Source organism: Gallus gallus, chromosome 4 (genome assembly GCF_016699485.2).
Source record: "Gallus gallus isolate bGalGal1 chromosome 4, bGalGal1.mat.broiler.GRCg7b, whole genome shotgun sequence".
Lineage (NCBI taxonomy): Eukaryota > Metazoa > Chordata > Aves > Galliformes > Phasianidae > Gallus > Gallus gallus.
Window position 1 is genome coordinate 68,118,877 of NC_052535.1, and position 22,786 is coordinate 68,141,662.

Sequence of the window (22,786 nt, forward strand, 5' to 3'; positions counted from 1 at the left end):
AAACCATTCCCCCTTGAGTCAAAGCCATTTCCCTAGTGTCAAGAGAAGCAAGTGATATTTGTAGATCTTTAAACAAAAAATAAATCCCTACTTCAAATTTGCCACAAGACGTATTACATTTCAAAGAAAAAAAAAACCTTGACCCTGAGAATGATGGGTATAAAATGACTCGTTACAGCTTGACTTTTTATTATTTTAACTAGAGAAGTTAGTGAAGATGTTATTGAGATAACGCAGATTTAGAATAGCATAGTGATATCAAGCAGATCCACTGCTAAGACAAATTAACAGTATATTTCCACAGCCTCTATGACAGACAAGTTTTGATCTATTAACATTTGCATTCTGAATTTCAGCCAAAGAATTCCAACAACCTGCATACCAAGGAACTGACGATTCCACACAAGAGCACAGATGTTACTGACTAGTCTGTCCCAGACCACTCCATTACTAAAGGTCATTCCAAAATTCCTAATGTACAGACTCCTAACTCATCATGACTTCGTGTATCCAGAAACCGATCATAAAGATGAAAAATGTTATATTCCAGATGAAATGCATACAGTAAGTCACACTGAAAAATGTCTTTGATGGGCTTTATCCAGGAAGGTGAAGACAGAAGGTCTACAATGCTCATCAAAACAATACTCATAATTACAGCAGTTATTAGTAAGGGCAACAGAGCAGAAGGATTCTACCTTGGTAGAATAAAAGAATTCTAGCTGAAGGCATTTCAGTTCTGCTTCCCTCCACTTAGAGCCAGTAAGGATTCACTTACTGGCACACATTTCCAGATCTTGTGATGCCACAGCACCCACACTGCTCTCTCATTCAGGTCAGTGTCAGCTTCAAAGCACACAGCCCACTGGGATATGGGAAGAACATCACCAAGAAAACAGGAGACTAGGAAACTGCCTGAGAATGATAAAGAGCTGATATTAAAGCAAGAAAAATTCATTAGGTCGCTTAGTATCACATCAAAGGAGACAGATTGAGAGCCTTACAGAAAAACAGTTCAGGCAAGGACAATGACATTTCCTTGCTTGTATAATTTGTGTGTAGGTAGCACAAGCAGGAAAGAGTTGCGGGGAGCTGAAGAGATGATTTTATATGTCAAATAATCACATATTTTGCTCTGAGATTTGACTATACTGGCTTTCGCTGCACTTCTCAGTAGTGTTTCTTATCAGATCATTTATAACAAGGTTTTAATAGCTGATCACTAGTCACACATCCCTCATTTACTAGGAGTGCCCGGCATCCTAGCACATGGAAGACAGCTGTAGTTTTGCCTCCATAATGCTACAGAATGCTAAGTACGCTGCAAAGAATGCATGGTCTAAGGAATTTCAAACTAGAATGCAGTCTCACATTGATGTTCTCCACATCACAGTGCCAATGATGTCATGAAAAAGACTCATGTTTGCAAAGTACGTTTTTTGCAAAGATACTGTAGTGATGAGCACTAAAAGAGTCTGAGAAAGTCAGCAATTCTGTCCTCAGGATTTGGTTTGAATAGCACACAGTAAACGTGGCACAGGACCGCATGTTGAACAGTAAGGAGAAAGTGAAACACTGAATAGCTGTTCATTAAGAGCAGCACCATTCATTCTGTGCACTAAAGAGATACTCAGAAGAAAGACAGCAGTGACCATGTGTTTAATATGCATGCCCATGAAGGAGAACTGAGCTTGCAGAGACAACAATATTCTATTCTTTTAGCAGGCCTGACCCTGCAAATTTCATCATGTTCTCCAAGGCTGAAGACAGAAACTTGCAAATGTAATTATTCAAATAACCCTCACTTCACAAATATTTAACAGTCTTCAGTGAAAGCAGATTCCAAGACTCTGGGTATTGCATGAGTGAAATAGAAACCCATCTATTTCCGCAGCAGGAATACAGAACAGCTCTTGGTAATCTTCTGGTTTTAAGTTTGTATGTGCAGTTCAGTCTAACAAATGCTGTGAGCACCAGGCAGGAGATGGACAGCCAAAGGACTGAACAGTCAGAGAAAGCATATGCTCAACAGAAAAACAGTAAGGGGAAAAAAAAAAAAAAAAAGGAAGAAGTCTGAGAGAAGCTTTCTTGGGCTGTCCTGAAGTCAAATAGCTTGACAAGGCTTTAGCAGAAGCTAAAACTCCAGCAGCAGCCTGTGCATTGCTGAGATACTTACGTATACAGGAAACGATTATTTGCATTAGTATTCATCCATTTTCTTACATTCTCTGCTGTTCAAGAGGGCACCAAGCTGGATTTTCTGCACTGTAAATGTGAAGGGTCTATTGGTGTAGAAAGCTACGTATTCTAAGATGAATACACTGAACCTTCCTCAATTCTGCATGGTAATAAAAGCCACTATAATTGATTAAAAATACAATAATAATTTTAAATAAACTGATGTATCTAAGAAATGCAAGTCATTTATTTTCCCTTACCAAACAACTGATAATTTATCCTTTGGGTTACGGAATTTGCTTCTGTTAACCTAACTTGAAGCCCCAACAGAAGATAGCAAGGTTACCCTTACGAAGTGTGCTAAACTTCTAAATCACACATCTCCTGTAAAAGAGTAAAGGTATAACTTTAATAAACAAAAACCACCACCAACAAACCAGGAGTCACTCTGTCACGCTACAAACCTGACCCTAAAATCTGAGTGTGGGAGCACAAAGCCAGCGAGTGTCTGTACTCAGCAGGAAAATGAGATATCAGCACCACTGATAGAAGTGAGTAAACATAGTCTACCAAAACGCACACTTATGGAATACCTCAGTCCAGGATTAAATAATTTAAAAGGTCATATGCAGATAGAATCTTGCCTCCAGCCTGAGCCACTGTTGGTGGCTGTCAAACTCCAGGTGATACCGGTAATAGAAGAATTACACAGGAATCTCTGTAGGCTTTAGCACACAAATTCAGCAAGGAAAATGCCAGGCAAAGGCCCAGAAAGCCACGATCTATCCATTTCTCAGTATTTACATAATAAGTCTTTTTGCTCATGAAATTTAAGCAAACAATTCAGTTTTCTTTTTATAGACTTCAGTTTCAAGATGTACTTTTGTATTACAGACATAGTAGCAGGAAGTATTATTACTAAAATATGATTTAACACTATTCTTTCTTTCTACAGAATGAATCCTTTTGTGTCAGATCATATTCATGAACACACACACACACACACCTACTTACCCAAATATTTTCCAAATGTATATTAGCTTAAAAACCAAACTTGAAGTCTAAAAATACAACACACATCAGCTGAACAGAGTACTGGAAACTTATCTCTTGTTGAAAGGGCCATCAGTTCTTTTCTGTTCAAGGCTTTGTTCTTTCTAATAATGAAAACCACCTTTGTTCTTCTCCTTTCGCACCTATGATTAAATCCACAAGAGAATTGCTCACCAGAAGCATACAAAATTCATTCAGTGCACTCAGGCAGCAGAATAAGCCAGAACACATTGATGAGGCCAGGGAAAGGGTGTTGGCTTGATAAAAATTAAAGGCATTATCACAGTTCTCTCTCGAATTTTACTGAACACTATTCAGACAACAAGGTGTCACTAGAGCTGAAGTCAGATACAGATCATGGGAGACCAATACATTCTCTTCACATTCTCCTCATCATACAAGAGATCCAAGGCCAGTGAAAAATGTATTAGAAGAGAAACTGAGGGCATGGATTGAATCAGAGATCTTCCTTCTATCTGCTCATCAGCAGCAAAATAACACATAAGGAAATAAAGCCTCTCCATCCAGCACGGATCAGTGCCAACTCCAGCTAAACTGCTGATTCTCGATTTTAATTACAGGAGGAACACTTGTACATCAGCTTAAAACTGGAGCTCCCAAGCCATGGCACACAAGTTAACTTCCAGGTGACTGCTGAGAAGCAGAGAAGAGAGAGGAACGATCATTTGAGTACCAAGGTCCAAAACTCAAGAAGTACTTTCCTTTAGCTACATCTGGCCCAACTGTGCTGACAAGAACAAATGGTGCCACCTCCATGAGAGATGAGGAGGAGGGCCATGATCGGCACCATCTGCACAAACAAGAACTCATAGAGAAGGCACCGGCAGTATCATCACTGCTACTAAAATAACTTTCTTCCCAGGACTATGCTACCTATGTGACTAACTATGGAAGCTACAATAACAATTTTCAGGGAGTGAACAATACAAACACATGCTGAGAGAGACTTCCTTGTTGCTGGAAGACTTCACTAAGTGTTTGTGGAACAGCTATATACAGAGCCTCAAGCACACAGACAGTATCTGTAGTGCTCCAGAACAAGCAAAGCTGAACAAAAGCCTGGCTTTTAAGTTTTTTGGCTTGAAAATACTGTGGGAAAGAGAAGAGGTGGAAAAAAAAAAAAAAAAAAAGGTATTTATGGTAGCTCTGTACTCTTTGCCCACAGGGCACGAAGGATGCAAGCAAGACAGGTCAAAAATTTGTAAGCAGTGCAGAATTAGTGGTTTAATGGGTCTGCTAAGTGACGGCACGCTCCCAGTAAAGAGTTCTGGCAGCAGAAAGCCTTTAATCCAAGTGAATAACTAACTGGGAATAATGTCAGCAAAACAGCTGTCTGGATGCTACGCTGCTCAACTTGAATAGAGGAACAATTGCCTACAATTGGAAAGCAATACATTTCAACCCAACCTCAAAGCAAAGAGCAAGAACCAACACCACAGTTTTACTACTATCTGCCACCATTTTCTGCCTTAAAAATGAGAGTGTGAAAAAGGAGGACAGAACCAAAGAAGAAAACAACTGTTCTCTTCAGAAACACAGCAGCATAACTCCAGGATTAACCCGAGAGGTGTAAGTAAGGTAGCACATGCTCATTCTCAATGCTTCACCCTTTCCACTTCAGTGGAAAGGCATACTAAATGCTGGCACAGAAGAACTATTGAGAAAAGAAACAACTTCAGAATGCCAAAGAATAATCTTTTGAACACCTTACTGAAAGTAACATGGCCATCTCATACTTCCAGCAGAACAACCTGCACCTCCGCTGCATCATGAACAAGCCTGCAGTCCAGATGCCAACCAGAGCTCCCCAGAGGGGGAGAAAATAAATAACAACTACAATCTTACAGTGAATTAGAAATGCCTGGTTTAGGTTATATTCTCTGAAGTGCCCATCCATTGGTTTAGGTTATATTCTCTGAAGTGCCCATCCATTATAGGTTGCCGCCTCTTGATGCTATTCCAAACTCCACTCCTCTTAATCTTTTCCCTTTACTAAACTTTTTTTTTTTCCCCTCTGCATCAGATTTGGACTGGCTTGCCCCAGTGTTGAAACAGGATAAAGATATTTCAAATGCACTCATCAAAAGCTCCAGGAATAGCAGCTGCTCTGAGCCAAGACCTTACCCATCTGGGTAAGTGCCAACATACAGTACAGGTAATAAGAGATAACAGAAGTCTTATATAAGAATTCTACTCAGGTTCCTATGGTAGTTCTTCAGCTGGTGAAGTAGCTTTTATAGTTGTTCAAGTAACATAAAAAAGAAGCACCTATGCCAAATACAATAAGAACAATCTTGATGGTATACGCACCAGAAGATACAAGGAGGATGGATGATCAAATACAAGTTACTCCAGTGAGTTTGCAATAGCCATTTTCCCACAGAAAGACATTTAAAACACTTTGGGCATATAGTATGCAACCAGCTGGCAGCATCCACGTGACAGAGATGCTTCAAGCGAGCACCTTTTGCCACCTCATCTGCTCTGTATTAACTGGCAGATTCCTTGGCAGCCATTTACAGAAGGCAGAATCCCCCCAACCCTGCCCACACAAACAGTGAGTAAAATGGCCCAAAGTGCTGAGCCATCCAAAAGTCAGATTTGAAGTCAGATGGGCTTTGATGAGCAAGAAAGGCATTCTGCTTTATTAGCAAGAACAAAGATTCATGATTCTCTCAATTGTATTAGTCCAAATCCTCCATCACTGCACCAGGAGGAAACGCTATACTTACCACACTCCAGAAATTCCCACATATGCTCTTTCCTTCCAACAGCCTCATCAGACTGCTGGTATCAAGAAATCCTAGTTCTGAGGAGAAGGACAAGCTTGCAGATCAACACACACTGCTCTCAGTGTGTTTTCTGTAGATACTTCCATGGAGATCCATACATGCAATTGCATGTGGAGAAATCATCAGACTGCAGCTCCTTTCATCTCCTGCCACTGTCCTAAGGAAAACTCCACAGTCTACTGGCTGAGAACACAGGGCAAGAGAATACACACTTGGAGTGACCTTCTCCCTGTACTAAAGACTTTCTATACCATAGAAGAGCCACGGTTCTAACACACTTTTCATTGAAGACATTAAACATTTCCCTCATACTCTAAGTAAACACCAAGTACCAACAAATCTCCCTCTGCCAGGCACAGCTCTGCTGACATTATCATGTTTGCTTCACCAACCACTTACGCTTTGTACACAGTTGTAATTACCTCTGAAGGCCTCTTCCTCCGCAACAAAATAGGAGCTTATGTTTTGCTCCTCCATTCCATTTGGTGTTTCAGATACCCACCTCCTCCCTTTCAATCCTAAAGGAAAACCACAAACTTTCATTTTCTTTATGAAGCAGTTCAGTCTGTCTGCATCAATTGCCACCTACCCCTTTCCCACAAGCTGGACAGAACTCACTACCATATACTAGGGTTAGAAATAGTGGCAGAATCACTATGCTGACTTCTAAGCTGATGGATCTAGGGACTGCTCCCCAGGAGCCCATGAATAGCTGTAGATGCTGTGACCCTGAAGCTTCACTTCTGTTTGAAGCACCCCTATCATAAGCACATACTGGCAGATGCTCACTACCCACAGTCAGCACCAACCCCCTGCTCTTCAGCAGCACCTATTCCCTTGTACCATGAGCCATGGGAAACTGTCACATTGAGATCCCCATCCTGTGCCAGGGTGCCAGCAGTGCTGCTTCTGGTGGCCTGCTTCTCCTAGTCCCACAGAGCATGTACTAAGGGCATACAGGGGCATGATTCTCCCCTTCCCCTGGGCAGACAACCTCTTACACTCCTCCTTCTCCTGGGAGATGCCAAGATACAGGAAAAAGGCAGAAAACAAAAGCTTTCAGCACAGTTTGAGATCACACTGCTTTGAAGAAATCTGCTCTGGCTTTGATCTATTGATTTCCTCAAGGCCCTTCATGTGGGAAGTTAAAAAGCAAGTTTCCTCCACACAGCTCTAAAATGAAAAATAAAAGCCTGTATGGCATTGCAGGCTTAAGTACTGCGCTGAGAAACTAACAAATACTGAAGGGAGAGCAGGGAACCACAACACCAGAAGTGCAACTAGAACGTGCTCTCAAGTGTCTTGGTTGAAATCCAAAAACAAAAAGCAAAGACTTAAAACTATTACACTGCATTACTACTTCAGAGAGACTAGCAAACTACAATGAAGAGAAATTAATGGTTAGACTCCCAAGCTCTGGAAGACTCAAACTGCCAGGAATGTTGTCTCAGAACTACCCCTGTGAATTTCCATGGTTATCCCACAGCCATCTACAGCAGCTTTGCTTACTTTCTCCCCTGAAGCTACTCAAGAGAAGCAAAATGACGGGAAGGAACAGAGTAGCAAAGTATTTATTACAGAGACAGGCTTTTAAATGACAAATCTTTTTGTTTGGGGGTTCTCTGAGAGGACTCCAGCACCAACTGAAGTACATCCTTCAGAGGGGCAGCTGCAATTAATTCCAGATGATGTTCTTTGCAGAGCACGGCACGGAGCGAGCCTCTTCAAATGGAAGTGGCTGCTGCTCCCCAGGAGAAATAATCACTGAGAGATACGTGAGAGAGGTGAAATTACTCTGCAGCTCCACCAGCTTTATTTTTAACACCCGGCTCCCCTTACACTCGCCTTCGCACAGGGAATGTCTGACCCCTCAGCTGTGCTACGCCAATCTAAGAAGCTCGGGATGCCAGGAGGTGTGGTGCAGCAGCCACCACCTCCATGCCAGACGTGGCTGTGTGCCACACTGTCCCACAGAGACGTGCAGTTCCCTGTGCCCATGAGCAGAGTGCTCACCCAGCAGCAGTGACCATCAGTCCAGCATTTGGCAGCAGGGCAGTGCAGTGCAGGCAGGGTGGCGCTGATCTGAGAGGAGAAAATACGGCCCCAGCAAGCCTGGAGATCTGCATGTTCGTAATTAAAATGTTTTGAGGGTATTTCTGCTTCTCCGTAGAAAGGCAGGCTGTTTCTAATAAAAGATAATTTGAGTCGCTTCATCTTTGTTGATTTATGTCTTTTTTTCATGTTACTCCAAAACTGAAGGCCCCTTGTCAAAATAAGAATAGGTTTGGGGAGGGGTGGGATGTTAGGCTAAGGGTTTGTATCATTTCCTTCAGCTTTGGGAGAGTCACCTTTACATCTCACTGACTCTGAGACTTCCTCTTCCTCGTTGGTGCCTTTTTTTCCTGAAAAACAGTTTGTTCCCTTGGCTACCTTCAGTCGATCCCAACCCTGGCAGAAGATGCACACTTCACATGTGTGCTCCCAAATAAGGACTTCCCTTTTCTCCAAACCACCGCTTTAAAAACCAACACATCAGACTCAGGAAAAAGTGAAACAGAAGAACTTTTATACGTTTGCTGTCTTTTTTATTTTCCTGTTTAGATTACGTGTTTATAGTTATGCTTATGGACTTAACGAAAGCTTTGACTTCTCTGTTGCTACAGTACATGCCAGTTAGCCCACTGAAATGAATCCGAATAACATTTACTCACAAGGCATTCAGCTGAATGTTCAGGACACTGCCATCCTTGCCTATGATGTCCTGACAGAGACGAGTCAGCCACTTCTGTCTCTCCTCATTCCTCCCAGACAGAAGATGCTCACTGCCAAGTAGCAAATTGGGAGGGAAAAAGAAATAGAAAATATAACCCCCAAATCCATACCTATTCTATTTGATCTGAGATGTTGTAGGAAGACCTGCATGTTCTGTCAGAGCAATGACCTTCTGCTGGAACTAGAAGGGCATAACGCAGCCCTGTGAGGTCAATGAACGCACTGCTTGCAAAGCAAAGCACCATAAAGAGATTTTAATCTCAGCCCTGTGTCCTCTGTAGCCATGCAACCATTCTGCTCCCACTTGCAAACAGTTATTTATGGGCATCAGCCTACTCTTACGCAAAAGAAAGGCTTCTTCAAGTCAGAGTAAAGGTTACCACTACTTGTGCCAATCTACAGCCTGCTCCTGAAGAACAAATTCAGCTGAGTTTCTTGGCTCTCTAGTTTTAGTTGCTTGAGGGTTTTTTTTCCCCTTCAAGTCTGCCACCTTTGGAGATGGCAAGTTCCAGTACTAGAAGATACACTTGTTTTCATCTTTGATCACAGTACCTCCTTCCAACAGTCCCATCCTGTGTAAGTGACTTCAGCTGACGCAGTGCTACCAACCACTGTCAGCTTCTAAAGTCAAAGGCACTGATTTGCACCTTTGTTGGATGTAACAGAACTAACACAGATTTTGGAATCTGTGTTAACCTTTTTACACGTTTCAAATCCTCATGTTGGGGAGAAAAGTCTGAATCACAGCAAAGTACGATGAGGAACAGAAAGCAGCTAACAGCCTAATTTAAAAATTAAATGATATGTTAACCTATCCAGAGACTTCGTTGCTAGTGACTGCAATACTGAACTAAAAATTGACCCATGCCTCGAGGAAAGGAAATAATGGTAAGGTATGCTCAGGAAGAAGAGTTTTTACATTTTTTTGCAGCACACTGAGCATACACAGCCACTTTCAATGCAGCCTGTAAATAACCACAGGGCTGGAATGAAGGTGGGAAGATTCTGGAGGTTGGAAGAGACATCACAGAGAATTTTTCCTTTTATGCTGTTCCTGAAACTCACTGTGGGATCACAACATGGAAGAATCCCTGTCCTATTTCCAGCATGAACCCAGATCGTGGAGAAATGCCTGTGAAGGAGAGATTAATGGAGATAATTTCCCTCTTACCCTACTCATTCAACTGTAGAAAGCAGAGTTAAAGAATTACTTTTCCATCACGCAGCTCCTTAGCCAGTGAACTGCTCCACAAATCACTGCCAATGATGCCAGAGCCAACGAGGCACAGCAATATTATCTTTCAAATTCTTAGCTTGTCAAGGCTGATTTCAAAATCAAACTGTCTTTGATGCTAGGCAAGATGTCTAAAAGCAGCAGAACACAGCACAACAGGGCTTCTCTTCAAATAACCAAATTAAGAGAATTCTCTCCTTTCTCTACCATCCAAGTCACTAGACTAGTTTAAATTAATTTTAACATGAGGAGCAAGCATTGTTAATAACTCCATCATTAAGCTAGCCCTTCTGCTAAGGAAAGGATTATTACCAATAATCATTGAATCATTCATAGAATGAATCACAGAATGGTTTGGGTTGGAAGGGACCTTTAAGGCCATCTAGTTCCAACTCTTGCTATAGGCAGGGACACCTCTCACTAGACCAGGCTGCTCAAAGCCCCATCCAGCCTGGCCTTGAATGCTTCCAGGGAGGGGCATTCACAACATTATATATACATATATAACATAAAACAGTTAATAGTATTGAGCAAGTTATAGTAGATCTGATCAGAGTATCTATGAGAGCAGAGGATTATTATAACCAACTAAGACCACCTACAAAGAATCACTTAGGGATTTAACAACCGAACTCTCAAGAATTAAGCTTGCCCATCACCTCCTCAAGACCTGAAAGGGAAGTGAAACTGATTCTTTATTGGTCAGTAGCAGTGATACAGATGAATTAAATAACAAAAAGAATCTCATCAAGCAAAGGCAACCACTCATATTTAGTTTTCTAAGATAAAAGAGGTTTAGTAGAAGTAGTTAGATTGGAAGCCAAACACATTTTATGCTGCCTTGAGGAGTTCCCACAAAGGAAAGTCTAGAAAACACTCATCAAAAGCCACAGGTATTTTGCCTCTGTAAAGAGAAGACCTTCTTCATGTAAATAGATGTTTAAATGTGATGATACTGTATGCATCCAGTAAAGCAGGATTAAAAATAAAATTTAGCGACATTCACTCACCTACTTTCCAGAAGCTGCAGACCTGCAGAATAATTCAGGTTGGTGGGGTCCCTGGGGGCCTCTAAGCCCAAGCTCCTGCCCCACACCAGGGCAGCTGTCAGCCAGAGCTGCTCGTTTGGAGCTGTGTTCAGCTGGGCATCAAGCCACCTGGGGATGGGCAGCCTGCACCAATGCTCAGCTGTCCTCACAAAGTAAGGAGAAGCATCTTCGCTAAGTTAGAACCTTTCCTCTTTTAGTGTGTGACAGGTGTCTCATTCTCCTGCCCCATGCCTCTGCCCTCTCAACAACCTGCCTCAAGCTGTTAGGCTCCCTGCCATCCACTTCTTTCCCAGCCTAGCTCCCAGGAAAGGTGCTCCAGTCCCAGCCAGCTCCAGGGCTCTCTGCCAATCTCTCTCCAATGTCCCAATGTCCTTTCTGTGCCATGGGCCCCAAAACTGGATGCAGTATCACAGGTGTGGCCTAGCAAACAAATAACCACTTCCATCGACCTACAAAGAGCCAGTCCTTCCTGCTGCCCGGACACAGCTGCCTCACATTTAGCCTGCTGCCCCACCAGTCCCTCCCCCAGGCCCTCCCCAGCACTGCACTTCCCAAGCAGCCACAACCACAGCAAAGGGTCATTCAGCCTGTCCCAGGTACACTAAGTACATTTCTGTTTAATAAATAAGAAGCAGTAATGGGGAGGTTTTTCAGTCTAAGTCGGGGTGTGTTCTAGTTCATCGCATTCTTACAAACCTGCCTCTAGGGCATGTGGTGCAGCCCTTTCACCTGATACTGTTCTCACCCTAGCTTGAAGAGGTTTCAGCTATTAACTTTGATATTACAGTACCATAGTAGCTGTAATCATCATAACCGAGGGGACTGAGTGGAGCAAGGGTGCACAGTAGTTTCATTCTTAAATGACACGTTGAAGAAGGGAAAGCTGAGATCTTCAGAGTCTGTATGCCAAAATGCTCACACCTTCCCTCATTCCCCCTCATCAACCGCTCTTTCCAATGATGCTTTCACCCCCAGTAAAACTTGCTTCTACTGTACCAGTCTTACACAACTGTTCTTGTTGGGATATTTACAATAGATGTGTTCACCTGTAGATGAAGAGCTCATGGACTGGTAGCTTCCGTAAGCCAAAGATAATATAGCTTTTATATCCTGTTGTGAAATAACTCTTCCTTGATTGACTAACACATTCTAGGAAACAATTCTGCCATACCGATCATCTGCTTATTCTCCAAGCTAAGAAAGATTCCAGCTTTCTAGATGATATTTTCCTTAAAAACAAAAAATGTAGTTAACACTAGCAGAACAAGTGGAAAGAGGTTGAATAGTTGCATCCAACAGATCTTTGCAACCAATCGGATAATGGCATTCCAGACTCTGGTTTTAAGGGCAGATCTTTTACCTATTTTAGCATTTTAGTAATGAAAGGAGAAATTAATTCAGTTTTAAGAAAATTAGCAGCTCAACCCTGCATTTCTTGACATTATCCCTTTATCAATAGTATTGTTGTTCTCGCTATTCTCACCCTTGTGTTAAGCACTACTTGTAACATGGCTTACACAGATCTCATGACAAGGGAATTGGGTCCATGTACACAGGACACACGGTCAGCTGCCATGCAACTGGGAGAGGAAAACATTTCTAGAAGGTGATAGTTTAGTAGGTCATAGAGTTTGGACAGGTTCTCCCAACCCTTTAAAACAATTCAGTTTTCATTCCACTGAATGACTGACCTAGCCAGAATGAAGAGCACCCCATCAACCTCATCTGCCATCACTAAATGCTGCCCTGGAGAAGTAGAGAAAGAAGTGAAGAATTCCATTCCAAGTCATAATAACCGCAGTAAAGTTACTCTGAACTCACATCCATCTAGGAGCAGAAGCCAGCCACCTTTTGACTCTTTATGATTGACTTATAGACATTGTGGGAAATATAAATCTAACTTTAGCTGTCCACAGATTAGCCAGCTGCTCCAAGCCATTTGTATACGTTTCTTCCAGTCTGAGGAACATTCTCATAGAATCACAGAATGGCTTGGGTTGGAAGGGACCCCAAGGATCATCAAGATCCACCCCCCTGCCACAGGCAGGCCTGCCAACCTCCACATTTAATACTAGACTTCATGACTTCCACCATGAAGAGGGATTTGTGACTAGCACAGATCACATAGAAAGTTAGGTGCTTAAAGACAGCCAAGATGGATACTAATCTGTCAAGTGAAACTATTTTTCAGTGCTCGAGGACCATGCTCAAAGCCTACCGAAGTAACTGAGAATCCCTCCTATACTCCCCCAGCGGATTTGGGGTTGCACACAGCAGCCTTCCCACAAGCTGGACCCCCTCACCAGCAGAGCAGACACCTTCATTGTACAGAGCTACAGCCCTGAAGTACTACCAGTACTAACAAGTCAGGCACTATTGGCCTAGATAACTACACTTGCTCACTTTAAGAAGTTCATTCCCAATATATTATGTAAAGTACACAAGTAAAACACTCTTCCAGCAGGAGAAGAAAGAAAAAACACACACAAAGAAAACAGGAAAGACTAAAAACTAAAAAAAAAAAAAAAAAAAAAAAAAAAAATCAGCTGTAGGCACTGTTTGCAGGATAACTCACCAACTTTCCTACAAGATTTGATTAATAAAGCAATGTAGTCCTAAGTCTTACTGAACCTTTCTAGATCTGAGTTGTTGTATTCAGATACTTTCACAGGCAGTCAGACTGGCTTCTCCGGAACTGCTTGCTGCAGAAAACGTCTGCTGGATTTAATCTATTCCTATCTGAGTACCTACAAGACTCATGTTCCCAGTCTTGCTAGGGGCACCATGGTTGTGGGACTAGCATCCCCAATCAAGGATCTTAAAATCCCCTTGAAAGCAAAGGAAGAGTTGATGTCTAGATACAAAGATACAATCCTGCAAGAGAGAAGTTACTCATATATGCAGCCAATCAGTAGGCTTAACCAGTATGTTCAATAGAAGGAGCTTTACCTCTGATACTCCTCCAAGTCAGGGCACCCCAATCAGTGTCATACTGTACTTTGAAGGCCATATAAACCAATGTGCGTATTCCTCAGGCTGCAGACTCCTTCAGTAGATTACCCAGTCCACTTCCTTCACCATATAGGAACAATTTTGTCAATGAGCTACTCCCACTGCCTTTTAAGCAACGGGAGACATACGCCTCAGCTTTCTAGAACTGCATCCACAGGAAGGAGAGACATCCTAACAAAATCTTGTTTCCAGACTCCTGATGCGAGACAGTAACATGAAATTTACTTGCCTGGATCAATGTTTTTATACCCCTCACACTGTCTCACAGATATGGTGGTGCAGATGGTGGTGCAGCTGTTCTGCTGCACGACAGGACACATTCAGAAGCACCAAGTAATACACCTGGCCCCGATTCTAGAAGCAACCAGCTTAAAGCCGCTGCCTTCAACAGAGAAATCTATTGGAGGCAGAGGAAAAAAAAACAACCACACAAGCAACAAACCCCTCTGGCTGGCGAGCTTCTTCTTAACAACACAACTCTCCAGGGAAATACATATAAAAGTGGCAGAGTTAGACATTACTGCAGTTTAGCCTATGCACATCTACAGGGAATGGCAAAGTCAAACACTGACCATAGGGGACAGAAAGCATGCCTTGTTTATTATTACCAGACAACAATAGAGGAAGCATTCTTATCAGCTGGCAAAGTTTCTAAGGAACACAATCCTATGGAAAAGCCATCCCTAATTGAACCAAGTCTCAACAATGAGGGCAGAGCATATTAATGAGGCGATGAGGAGATAACAATACCCCGAGGAGCTGCACCAGTATTAAATGTGGCTTTATTACTCTATTGCTGTTACAAATCTTTGCAGCAAGAACGACTGTTTATACAGATGTTCTTTCAACCATCAGTTATTGTAGTTTAAGCAAACACACTGGGAACCCTGACATTTTAAAATTACGGGCCATTAGATTAAATTAGATTTGTTATTTTGCTTTAGTGAGCCACTACACTTTACAAGGCTGATACATTCTTTCAGTGAAACTGAGCTGTGTTAATTGAAACGAGATACTGCACCTTTAATAATGCAGGCCAACGGAGCTGCCTCACAGGGTTTTTCATCTGGTGCCTTTATTTTAAGTCTTCTGAGTGCCACTAATATGGTTTGCTTTATCATTAAGAGGGCATTCTTTGCATAAGTAGCATTTGCCAAGCTAAACTAATATAATAGAGCTGGTTTACTCGTACACAGGGGGAAGTATGGCTGATGTTTGTGCAGAACTGAACGTGTGAGCAAAGCTGAACTTCAGTTTCCTACCAACGGTGACTTTCAATCGGAGCAGAAAGTCCACACAATCCCTACATCCCAGCTCCTGCCACACGCCGATCACGTCAAACCTGTCACCACCACATCCAGACCTTGGGCCCTTCTGCACACTCAGGTGGACCTCAGTGCTTCTGCTCCATAGCTCAAGGAATGCGCAAAAGGGATGGGATTGTTATGAGGAACCACCCACTTCACTGCAAGCAGGACTCTCCCATTCTTCAAAGAGCAGAATAACTCTGATAGAGGAAAAAGACAACTTCTGACTCCCAGCAGACATGCTCTGGTGAAACATCACACACCAAGGAGCAAAGGAAGGCCTCTCAGACACACACCCCTGAGCCTCAGCTCCTGTCTGTGCAGCACCCAGCCTGCTCCCAGCCCAGCAGAGTGCTGCCACAGCAGAGGCAGCACTTGGATGGTATTCAAACTGGGTGAGGATCCAGCCCTGAGTCACACAGCTGGTTCCTTACCAATAACAACAAGCAGCTTCAGATCTGTGTGTTTCTGCCTCAGCTTCCTTGCATGGCGCTGCTCTACTGCCTGACAGGCTCTGAGCTCTCTGCTAGCACCCTCACTGCCAGTCCTCCCCATCCCATACCAGGGAGGTCAGGAGCCAGCTTACAGCAGTTGCTGCTTGTTTTATTCTCATTTAAGAGAGACATCCTTGTACATGCTCAGCACTGAACTGGAGGCCACCACACTCCCGAGGATTGCTAACACCTCTGGGCCAGCACATAGACTGCTGCAGGACAACTGCAGAGCTGAAGGAGGTGGACCTAGCAGCCAGGCATGGACAACCCTGTTTCTGGTTTTCACCCAAACCAACAGGGCTTAGTACCTACAATAAATAGATAACATCTTAGGGATGTTACAATTGATGTTGCTTTTCAATATCCTTGGGCTAATGTATCAAGTTCCACACCATTTGCTCAGTCCAAGTCCTCCAGATTCAGGATGGCGAATGCTGACCACACTTTTCTAAGAGGTGATAACCCTCATACCTCAGAGCTTAACCCAAAAGGAAATACCATACACAAGGCACATGGGACCATGCCTGCTTCACAGGCAGCTGACAGCCTCACCACATACATCACACCTTTGCCATCCATGCATCAAGAAGAGTGAAAAAGTGAATAAGGAAGCGTGAGAGCATCCAGCTTCCTCTATCCACGTGGCTCTCCTGGGCCAGCACCGAGTGCAGAAGGAGTTAAGCCTCCTCCTGCTCTGCTTATCAGCCCCATCACACCAGCACAGGCATGAGAACTTGGGAAGGCAGGGAACTGTCCAGGAGGGAGGTTTCCGCCTGACCCACACTCGCTGCTCCTAGACAGGAAGGCTCACACTCCCTTCATTATCATCATGCCCGGAGTGATTGCTGGCAGCCTCGTTACCTACCGACCTGCTCTGCTGCTGAGTTCCTGGCATCGTTAGCAGCCAGAACCAACAGTCATAAGGCACTGTGCACCGTGTGGGGTCATGTGCCTCCCTCCTGCTCCTCTGTTGTAAGGAAGGATACACGGGGACCACCTCATTCATCTGCCCTACGCAGCTGCCTGCACGCACTGCACTTCTCCCTTGGGCTGTGCATTGGCACAGAAGTCCTTCTTTCCCCATTCCTCTCCATTCCTGTCTCCGGTCCTACAGCAACCGGCCAACTCTGTCAGTGCCTGACACAGCACTGCCCTTTCAGATGACGTCGGGGTCAACCATTATTCTTGAGAATATACTCGAGAATGTGGGAATCCCACCGTCGCAGTGACTTTCCCAACCATTTGCCCAACCACCGCAGGAGAGCAGAGCCTAAAGCCGCAGATTAAACTCAAAGCCTGCAGCTGACGGGAGCTGTTACCCGCCTATCTCGGTTTATGGCACATCCGCGGGCGTTCTGCACCAGCAGCAATACGGCGCGGAACTACTCCAAGTGTCGCTATCGTTACACGCCAAAATATTGAACTACGGCATCTCACCCCCACCTGCCCGTCTGCGCGTCCTACAGCGCGAGCGAACCCCGAGCGGGACCCGCGGGGCAGCGCCGCATCGCCCTCAGCTTTCGGGAGCGACACGGGAGGGGATGCGGTACTCCTCCGCTACGCGCCGTTCCGCGTTACCTGCGCGGCCCCTCCGCGGCCGGAGATGCCCTGGGGGGGGGGGTCGGGTCCCCAGGAGGGCCGGGGAGCCCCGGCGCCCCCCGCCCCGGAGGAAGCGTCGGCTCCGGCACCTGCGCTGCTGTTTACGGCCGCCCCGCTCAGCCCGAGCCAGGGGGCGGGCGAGGGAAATACGATTAAGGGCTTAAATCCGGCGCGGGGGCTGCGGCGCGGCTCGGATGCCGCAGCGCGCAAATCGCGCACCGCAAAGAGCCGCCGGAGCTCCGCGGCCAGGCGGCGGCTCGGGACTGCGGCACGGCGCCCGCACCGCGCTGTCGTCGCCTTACCTCGATCCACTTCTGCGCCTCGCCGAAGGCCGGCTCGGGCTGCGGGGAGTCGGGCGGGGGCTGCGATTCTCCCAGCTCCAGCGCGGGGCTGGCCATCGGGGAGCCGCGAGGAGCGCCGAGCCGCCGGCCGGGGAGCGCCGCAGCCTGTGCCGCTGCCTGCCGCGGCGGGGCCGGGCGGCTGAGCTCAACAGCCCGGCGGCTGCGGCTCGCCCGCGGTAACCCCGCGCCTGGTGCCGCCTCGGTCCTTCCTCCCTCCCGCCCTGCCTCCGCCCCGCCCGCCGCCCCGCCGGCTAAAAATAAAACAGACGGGCCAAGCGGCTTTGCCTGCAGCCCGGGCACGCGGCCCGTCCCCCCGGGGGCGGCCGAGCCCTCCCCGGCCGCAGCCGGCGTTGTGCCCGCAGCCCCGTCTCGCAGCTCGCGGCAGCGCTGCGGAGGGAGAGCGGCCGGGCGATGCCAGAACGACGTCCGAGAGCTCCGCGCTCCCAGGTGTGCTGAGAAACACCGCACGTGAGCGCGGGTTGGGGGCGAGGGAAGACAGCAGAGAGCATCCCGCAGACCTGCGCGGCTGATAGGCGGTGCGAGCACTCCCAGCACGAGCAGAAACGCTCCTAAGCCTGAAGCGAGGCATAGAAGTTTCTAGAAACTGGCAGGAAAACTCTTTCAAAAGGCCTTTTTTTAAAACAAAACCCTAAAATAAATAAATAAATAAAATAAAACGTCCATTCATCTAGTCGTGTTGGAAAGATGTGAGCTAATGTTGGTCGTTTGTGTTTATTCCAGCTTAGAAAGATACCCTCTTGCTGGACACCTGCGTGCTGGACGCGGGGGTGGGTGGGCACACATTCACCCCCATCAGTGCGGTATGTGAGCGGGGCTCCCCGAAGCAGCCGGCTGTGCTCAGCCGGAGGCGGTGCCGGCAGTCTGCAAACTGCGGGGCTTCAGAGCTCCCTTCGTCCAGGTGTGAGTTTGCCTCAATTCTAAAGGTCCGAATCTTGCTCGTCGTTATACAGCAGTCAAGAAAACAATGCTTGCTCTTCAAATCACCTCAATCTGCATGCTTAACTCTGTTCTCATTCTGGGAGTTGGTTTTCGTTGCGTTTAGCTTTGGACTCTGTTTATGGTTGGGGATTGGCTGGAGCAGCAGAGGTGCCTGAAATCAGCTCATAGGGATTCTTCTGAGAACAGCAGCGAGATGAAAACGCTGTTTTTGGTACGCTAACCTCAAACATCTGAAGGGAACTCACAAGTATATTTAAAGTACTTCTGCCAACACAAGCCGTTTTCTGATTCTTGTAATGTTTAAATAACACTGATGTGTATCAGACACAATTAACTCTGTTTTCCCGAGGCAGGGGAAGGCTGTCGATTTAAAATCGTTGTTCTCTTTCTTATTATTATATACAATAATATGTCTTATTATCGGGATTACTCTGCAATCCCAACCGTGTGGCTGCGCTGTCCGAAGCCCGCAGTGCCCGGCTCATGGAGAGCTGCTGGTGGCTGACCAGTGCTGCGTGCCGTGTCCTGCTGTGGAAGGTGGGCATCCTTCTGCCATCTACACACTCGGTTTGCGTGGATCACTAAAGCTGATGTGCCTCAGTGCTCGTGCACCCTCTGGCATCCGGCTGGATGCTTCTTAAACAGCTGAAATCTGCACCGAGATGTGTGACGCAGTCCTTCAGAGAGCCCCGCGTCGTGTTTCGGAGCGTAAGGAAAACCATTCGTGGCAGTGGGAATCTGGCCACTTCTTCGCTAATCCTAATCCTGAACCTGCTTCCATCCGGTCAGATCTGAGCAGCATCCTTACCTCCCCGTTCCCATGGCAACACAGCTCTAGCATCAGCCCAGCCTGCTTTATTTTTTTAAGCCACCATCTGCCTGGGGAGCAGCAGGCCTTTCTGTAAGCCCCTTGACACCAGCTATGGATTTTTGCAAAGGTTTTTCTTTCCCTTTTGCAGCCACCCTGGTGACTGGCATAAGAGGCAAAATATGAGAACAAGCACTCGGAAACTCCAGGAGGGTTTTCCTGATGTCATTTTGCCACTCCGACCAAAACAGCAACATAATAGAACAGTTTTCCTTGTAGCTGTTGTTTTAAAATGAATGCTTCGGTTCAGCTCCTCTGGTTTTCTTTCCAGTAAAACTCCAGCTCGCATCTCAGCAGTCCTTATCACCTCACCACCACTGGCATCTGTGCTGGTTAGACGGGGGAAAGCCTATGCAGGAGCAGGCAGTGGTGCCAAGCTGTGTGCTTTGTGCAGCTTTGTACGGGTGCACGCCCTGCCTGGAGGCAGTGTGCCCATGGGTGAGTGAGGGAGCTGTGCCAGGGAGCCGTGGGACAGTGTGCATGGGGTGGTCAGGGGAGGGTGAAAGCAGAGGAAAGAGGGGCTCCTCAGTCTGTCAGGGCTTCTCTGCCTTGAAGAGAAGGGAAAACAAAAACAGGCTTTTGTGAAGCTGGTTTCGAGTGGGGGTTCAGCTGTTTTGGTACTAACTGGTGTGGTCTGCCACCCAATTTTGTTTTCTCTGTTGGGAAGAGAAACTGTTTTATTCCCGTCAGCATGCAATCTAATGTGTTTAAGCCTCTCAGTTGCTGGGAGTAAGGGGTTCATAAAGCCTTTTGTTTCTATTTCACCTGGACTATCAATCTGTTCCCTGTAAGCTTTTATAGATGCATCTGAAACACGCCAAGCCCCTTTGTTGAAGTCACTCTGTGAGCCCTGAGCTCTACTGTCTCCTTATTGGATCAGGAATCTGTTGGTCCTGCCTGACACTCTGAGTAAAACTGCTGTTGCACCCATTGTGGGCACTGTGGGGCACATGACACGACCTCAGGCCAAATTTAGGAACCATCTGAGCTCAGCCATATGTGTGCTGCACCACATGAGCATCTCTTTGGTTGTTCCCTCGAGCACTTGCATCCGTTACATTGGTTTGCACGAGCAAAACATTGGTTTGCACAATGTTCTCCCTTTATCAAACCACTGGATGTCCTGTGGACAACTCAAGCACATAGAATACTTACTTTAGAAATGCTGCTTGGGATTCCTTCATTCTCAGGGGTGCAGAACAAGGGTAGGCACATCCAGAAGCCAGTTAGTTGAGGGCCATCACCGGAGTAACATGACTGCAGAGAGCAATGCATCTGCCTGGTAAAGGTGTATTGATATGGAGCATCATTAGCTTGGGTACTTCCCAGCTCCTCAGGCATCTTAGAATTATAGAATCCTGAGTTGGAAGGGACCTTTAAATGTTGTCTAGAAGTCCTGTCTAGTCCATCTAATACTTTGGAGATTTTTCTACTGACTACCAAAGTCAGGACATGCACTTCAGACCTTGTTGTGGATGAAGGGGTGAGTGGAGGGGTGGGCTGAGTGAGCAGCTGATAGGAACATTCACAGCAGCATCGGCCAGAGCAGAGGGCTGTGGGTGAAATCTTCACCAAAAGTTCAGCATTTTTATCATTGATAAACTAGATTCAAAGACAGTTCCACTCTGCAGGCTGTCTTTGAGAGCAGGTTGGTGAGGGTGTCCACTTTGGAGCAAGAGAAAGCCTAATTCTGACGAATTATTCAGAGGGAGGCTGTTGGTGTTTGAGAGGCTTTTTGATTTTCGTTTCTTTTTAACATACAAACTACAGTAAAAGTAACACCGGAGCTTTAGTTATTGTTGTTTCCCATGCCGATCAGCCATTCCGAGATCACGAGAGCATGTTGGTTTTCTCAGTCACTCAAGCAAATGTTGTGACTCTGCATTTCATTTAATTGGGGCATCTGCTGTGGCACATTTGCAGCATTCAGCATTTGGCTGACAGCACCTGTCTGTGTGTTCCTGCTGTGCTGCCTTCCATCACAGCCACTTTCTCTGCACTGCCGCTCACTCAGCAGCATATTGTCAGACTTGGCATCCACGTTCTGGGCCATTCAGAGGGGTACAGGGCTGGCTGGGTCTCCTGTGCTTGCTCTTCCCTTGGAGAAAAGCAGCATTACCCCCTTCTCACCCTGTCCTGGGAGAGAGCATGAAGCCCTTTTGCAAAGCACGTTTTCTGTACTTTGTAATTCTAGTTTGATTTTTGAAAGGTGAAGCCCCTTATTTTACTATTTTAACAGCGGCTGAGCACTATTTGACACTTCTCTATTGTTCTGTCTTTGCATTTAATTATTTCTTTAGATTCGAAAAGCTGTTGATTATTCAGGATCTGATTCACTTCGAAACATGATGCTCTTCAGCCGTCAGCCCCACAAACCAGGCTGCAGGCTGTTCAAAATGAGAGACCGTGCTCATAAATGCCTGCAAGTATTCAAGCTGAACTCCCCTTCCAAAGCACAATTCTTCAGGCTCTCCTCATCCTCTCTGTTCCCTGTGTACCAAATCCCTGATCCGTATCTCTGTTCTGAGTGCTGATACTCTTTAGGTGTGGGATTTTCCCTGCCCGGCCCCCTCCCTGGCTGTGCACTTGGTTCTCCTTCCCAAGGCCCCAGATCCCACGCTGATGGCTCTGCTGATTGCACGGGGCTGGCTTGGCTTTGCCTTTCATCCACAGCCACGCTCAGTTCTCCTGCTCACCCAAACAACCGTTTCCTTCCTTCTTTATATTGTTCTCATCAAGACCTGCCTTTCCTCTGGGGTAGGAAGTTCCTATATCCTCTTTAAAAAGCATCATTTTTTTCACCCCCCAGCCCAGCTGACTTCCTCCCCACCTACCACAGCCCCCATCTTGGCTCTGAACTTTGTCCATCCCTGTTCTGCCTCTCCCCTCCTCGTGTTCCCAAGCAGTAGGTGGAGAGACAATGTGCCAAAGAGAAGTCGTGAAAACCCCCGAGAAAGAAGGGCAGAAGGAACCCAGTGAAAGAAGAAGTATCACAAGCAAGTGTTGAGTGCCTTTCACCAGTGTTATCAATGATCTTGTTGGACTGCTAAGACAAAAGCTCTGTGTCTGTAGGGCTGTGTAGCTGCCAGCATGATTTCTCTAAGGC

At 45.9% G+C, this 22,786-nt stretch overlaps 1 protein-coding gene across 19 annotated transcripts in view; it reads right to left on the reverse strand.

Moving 5' to 3' along the window:
• LIMCH1 (LIM and calponin homology domains 1) overlaps nt 1-18,306 on the reverse strand; it is a 164,889-nt gene extending 146,583 nt beyond the window's left edge. For 14 of the 19 annotated variants that reach the window (XM_015285469.4, XM_015285467.3, XM_040699791.2 and 11 more), the window contains exon 1: nt 17,814-18,306. In XM_015285469.4, coding sequence (XP_015140955.2) covers nt 17,814-17,909 — 96 coding nt within the window. In that variant the 5' untranslated portion in view covers nt 17,910-18,306. Of the gene's footprint in view, nt 1-17,490 lie in introns of all 19 variants that reach the window. The other 5 variants (XM_025149840.3, XM_046940888.1, XM_046940885.1 and 2 more) reach the window with 3 other exon arrangements.
• Nucleotides 18,307-22,786: the final 4,480 nt, after the last annotated feature.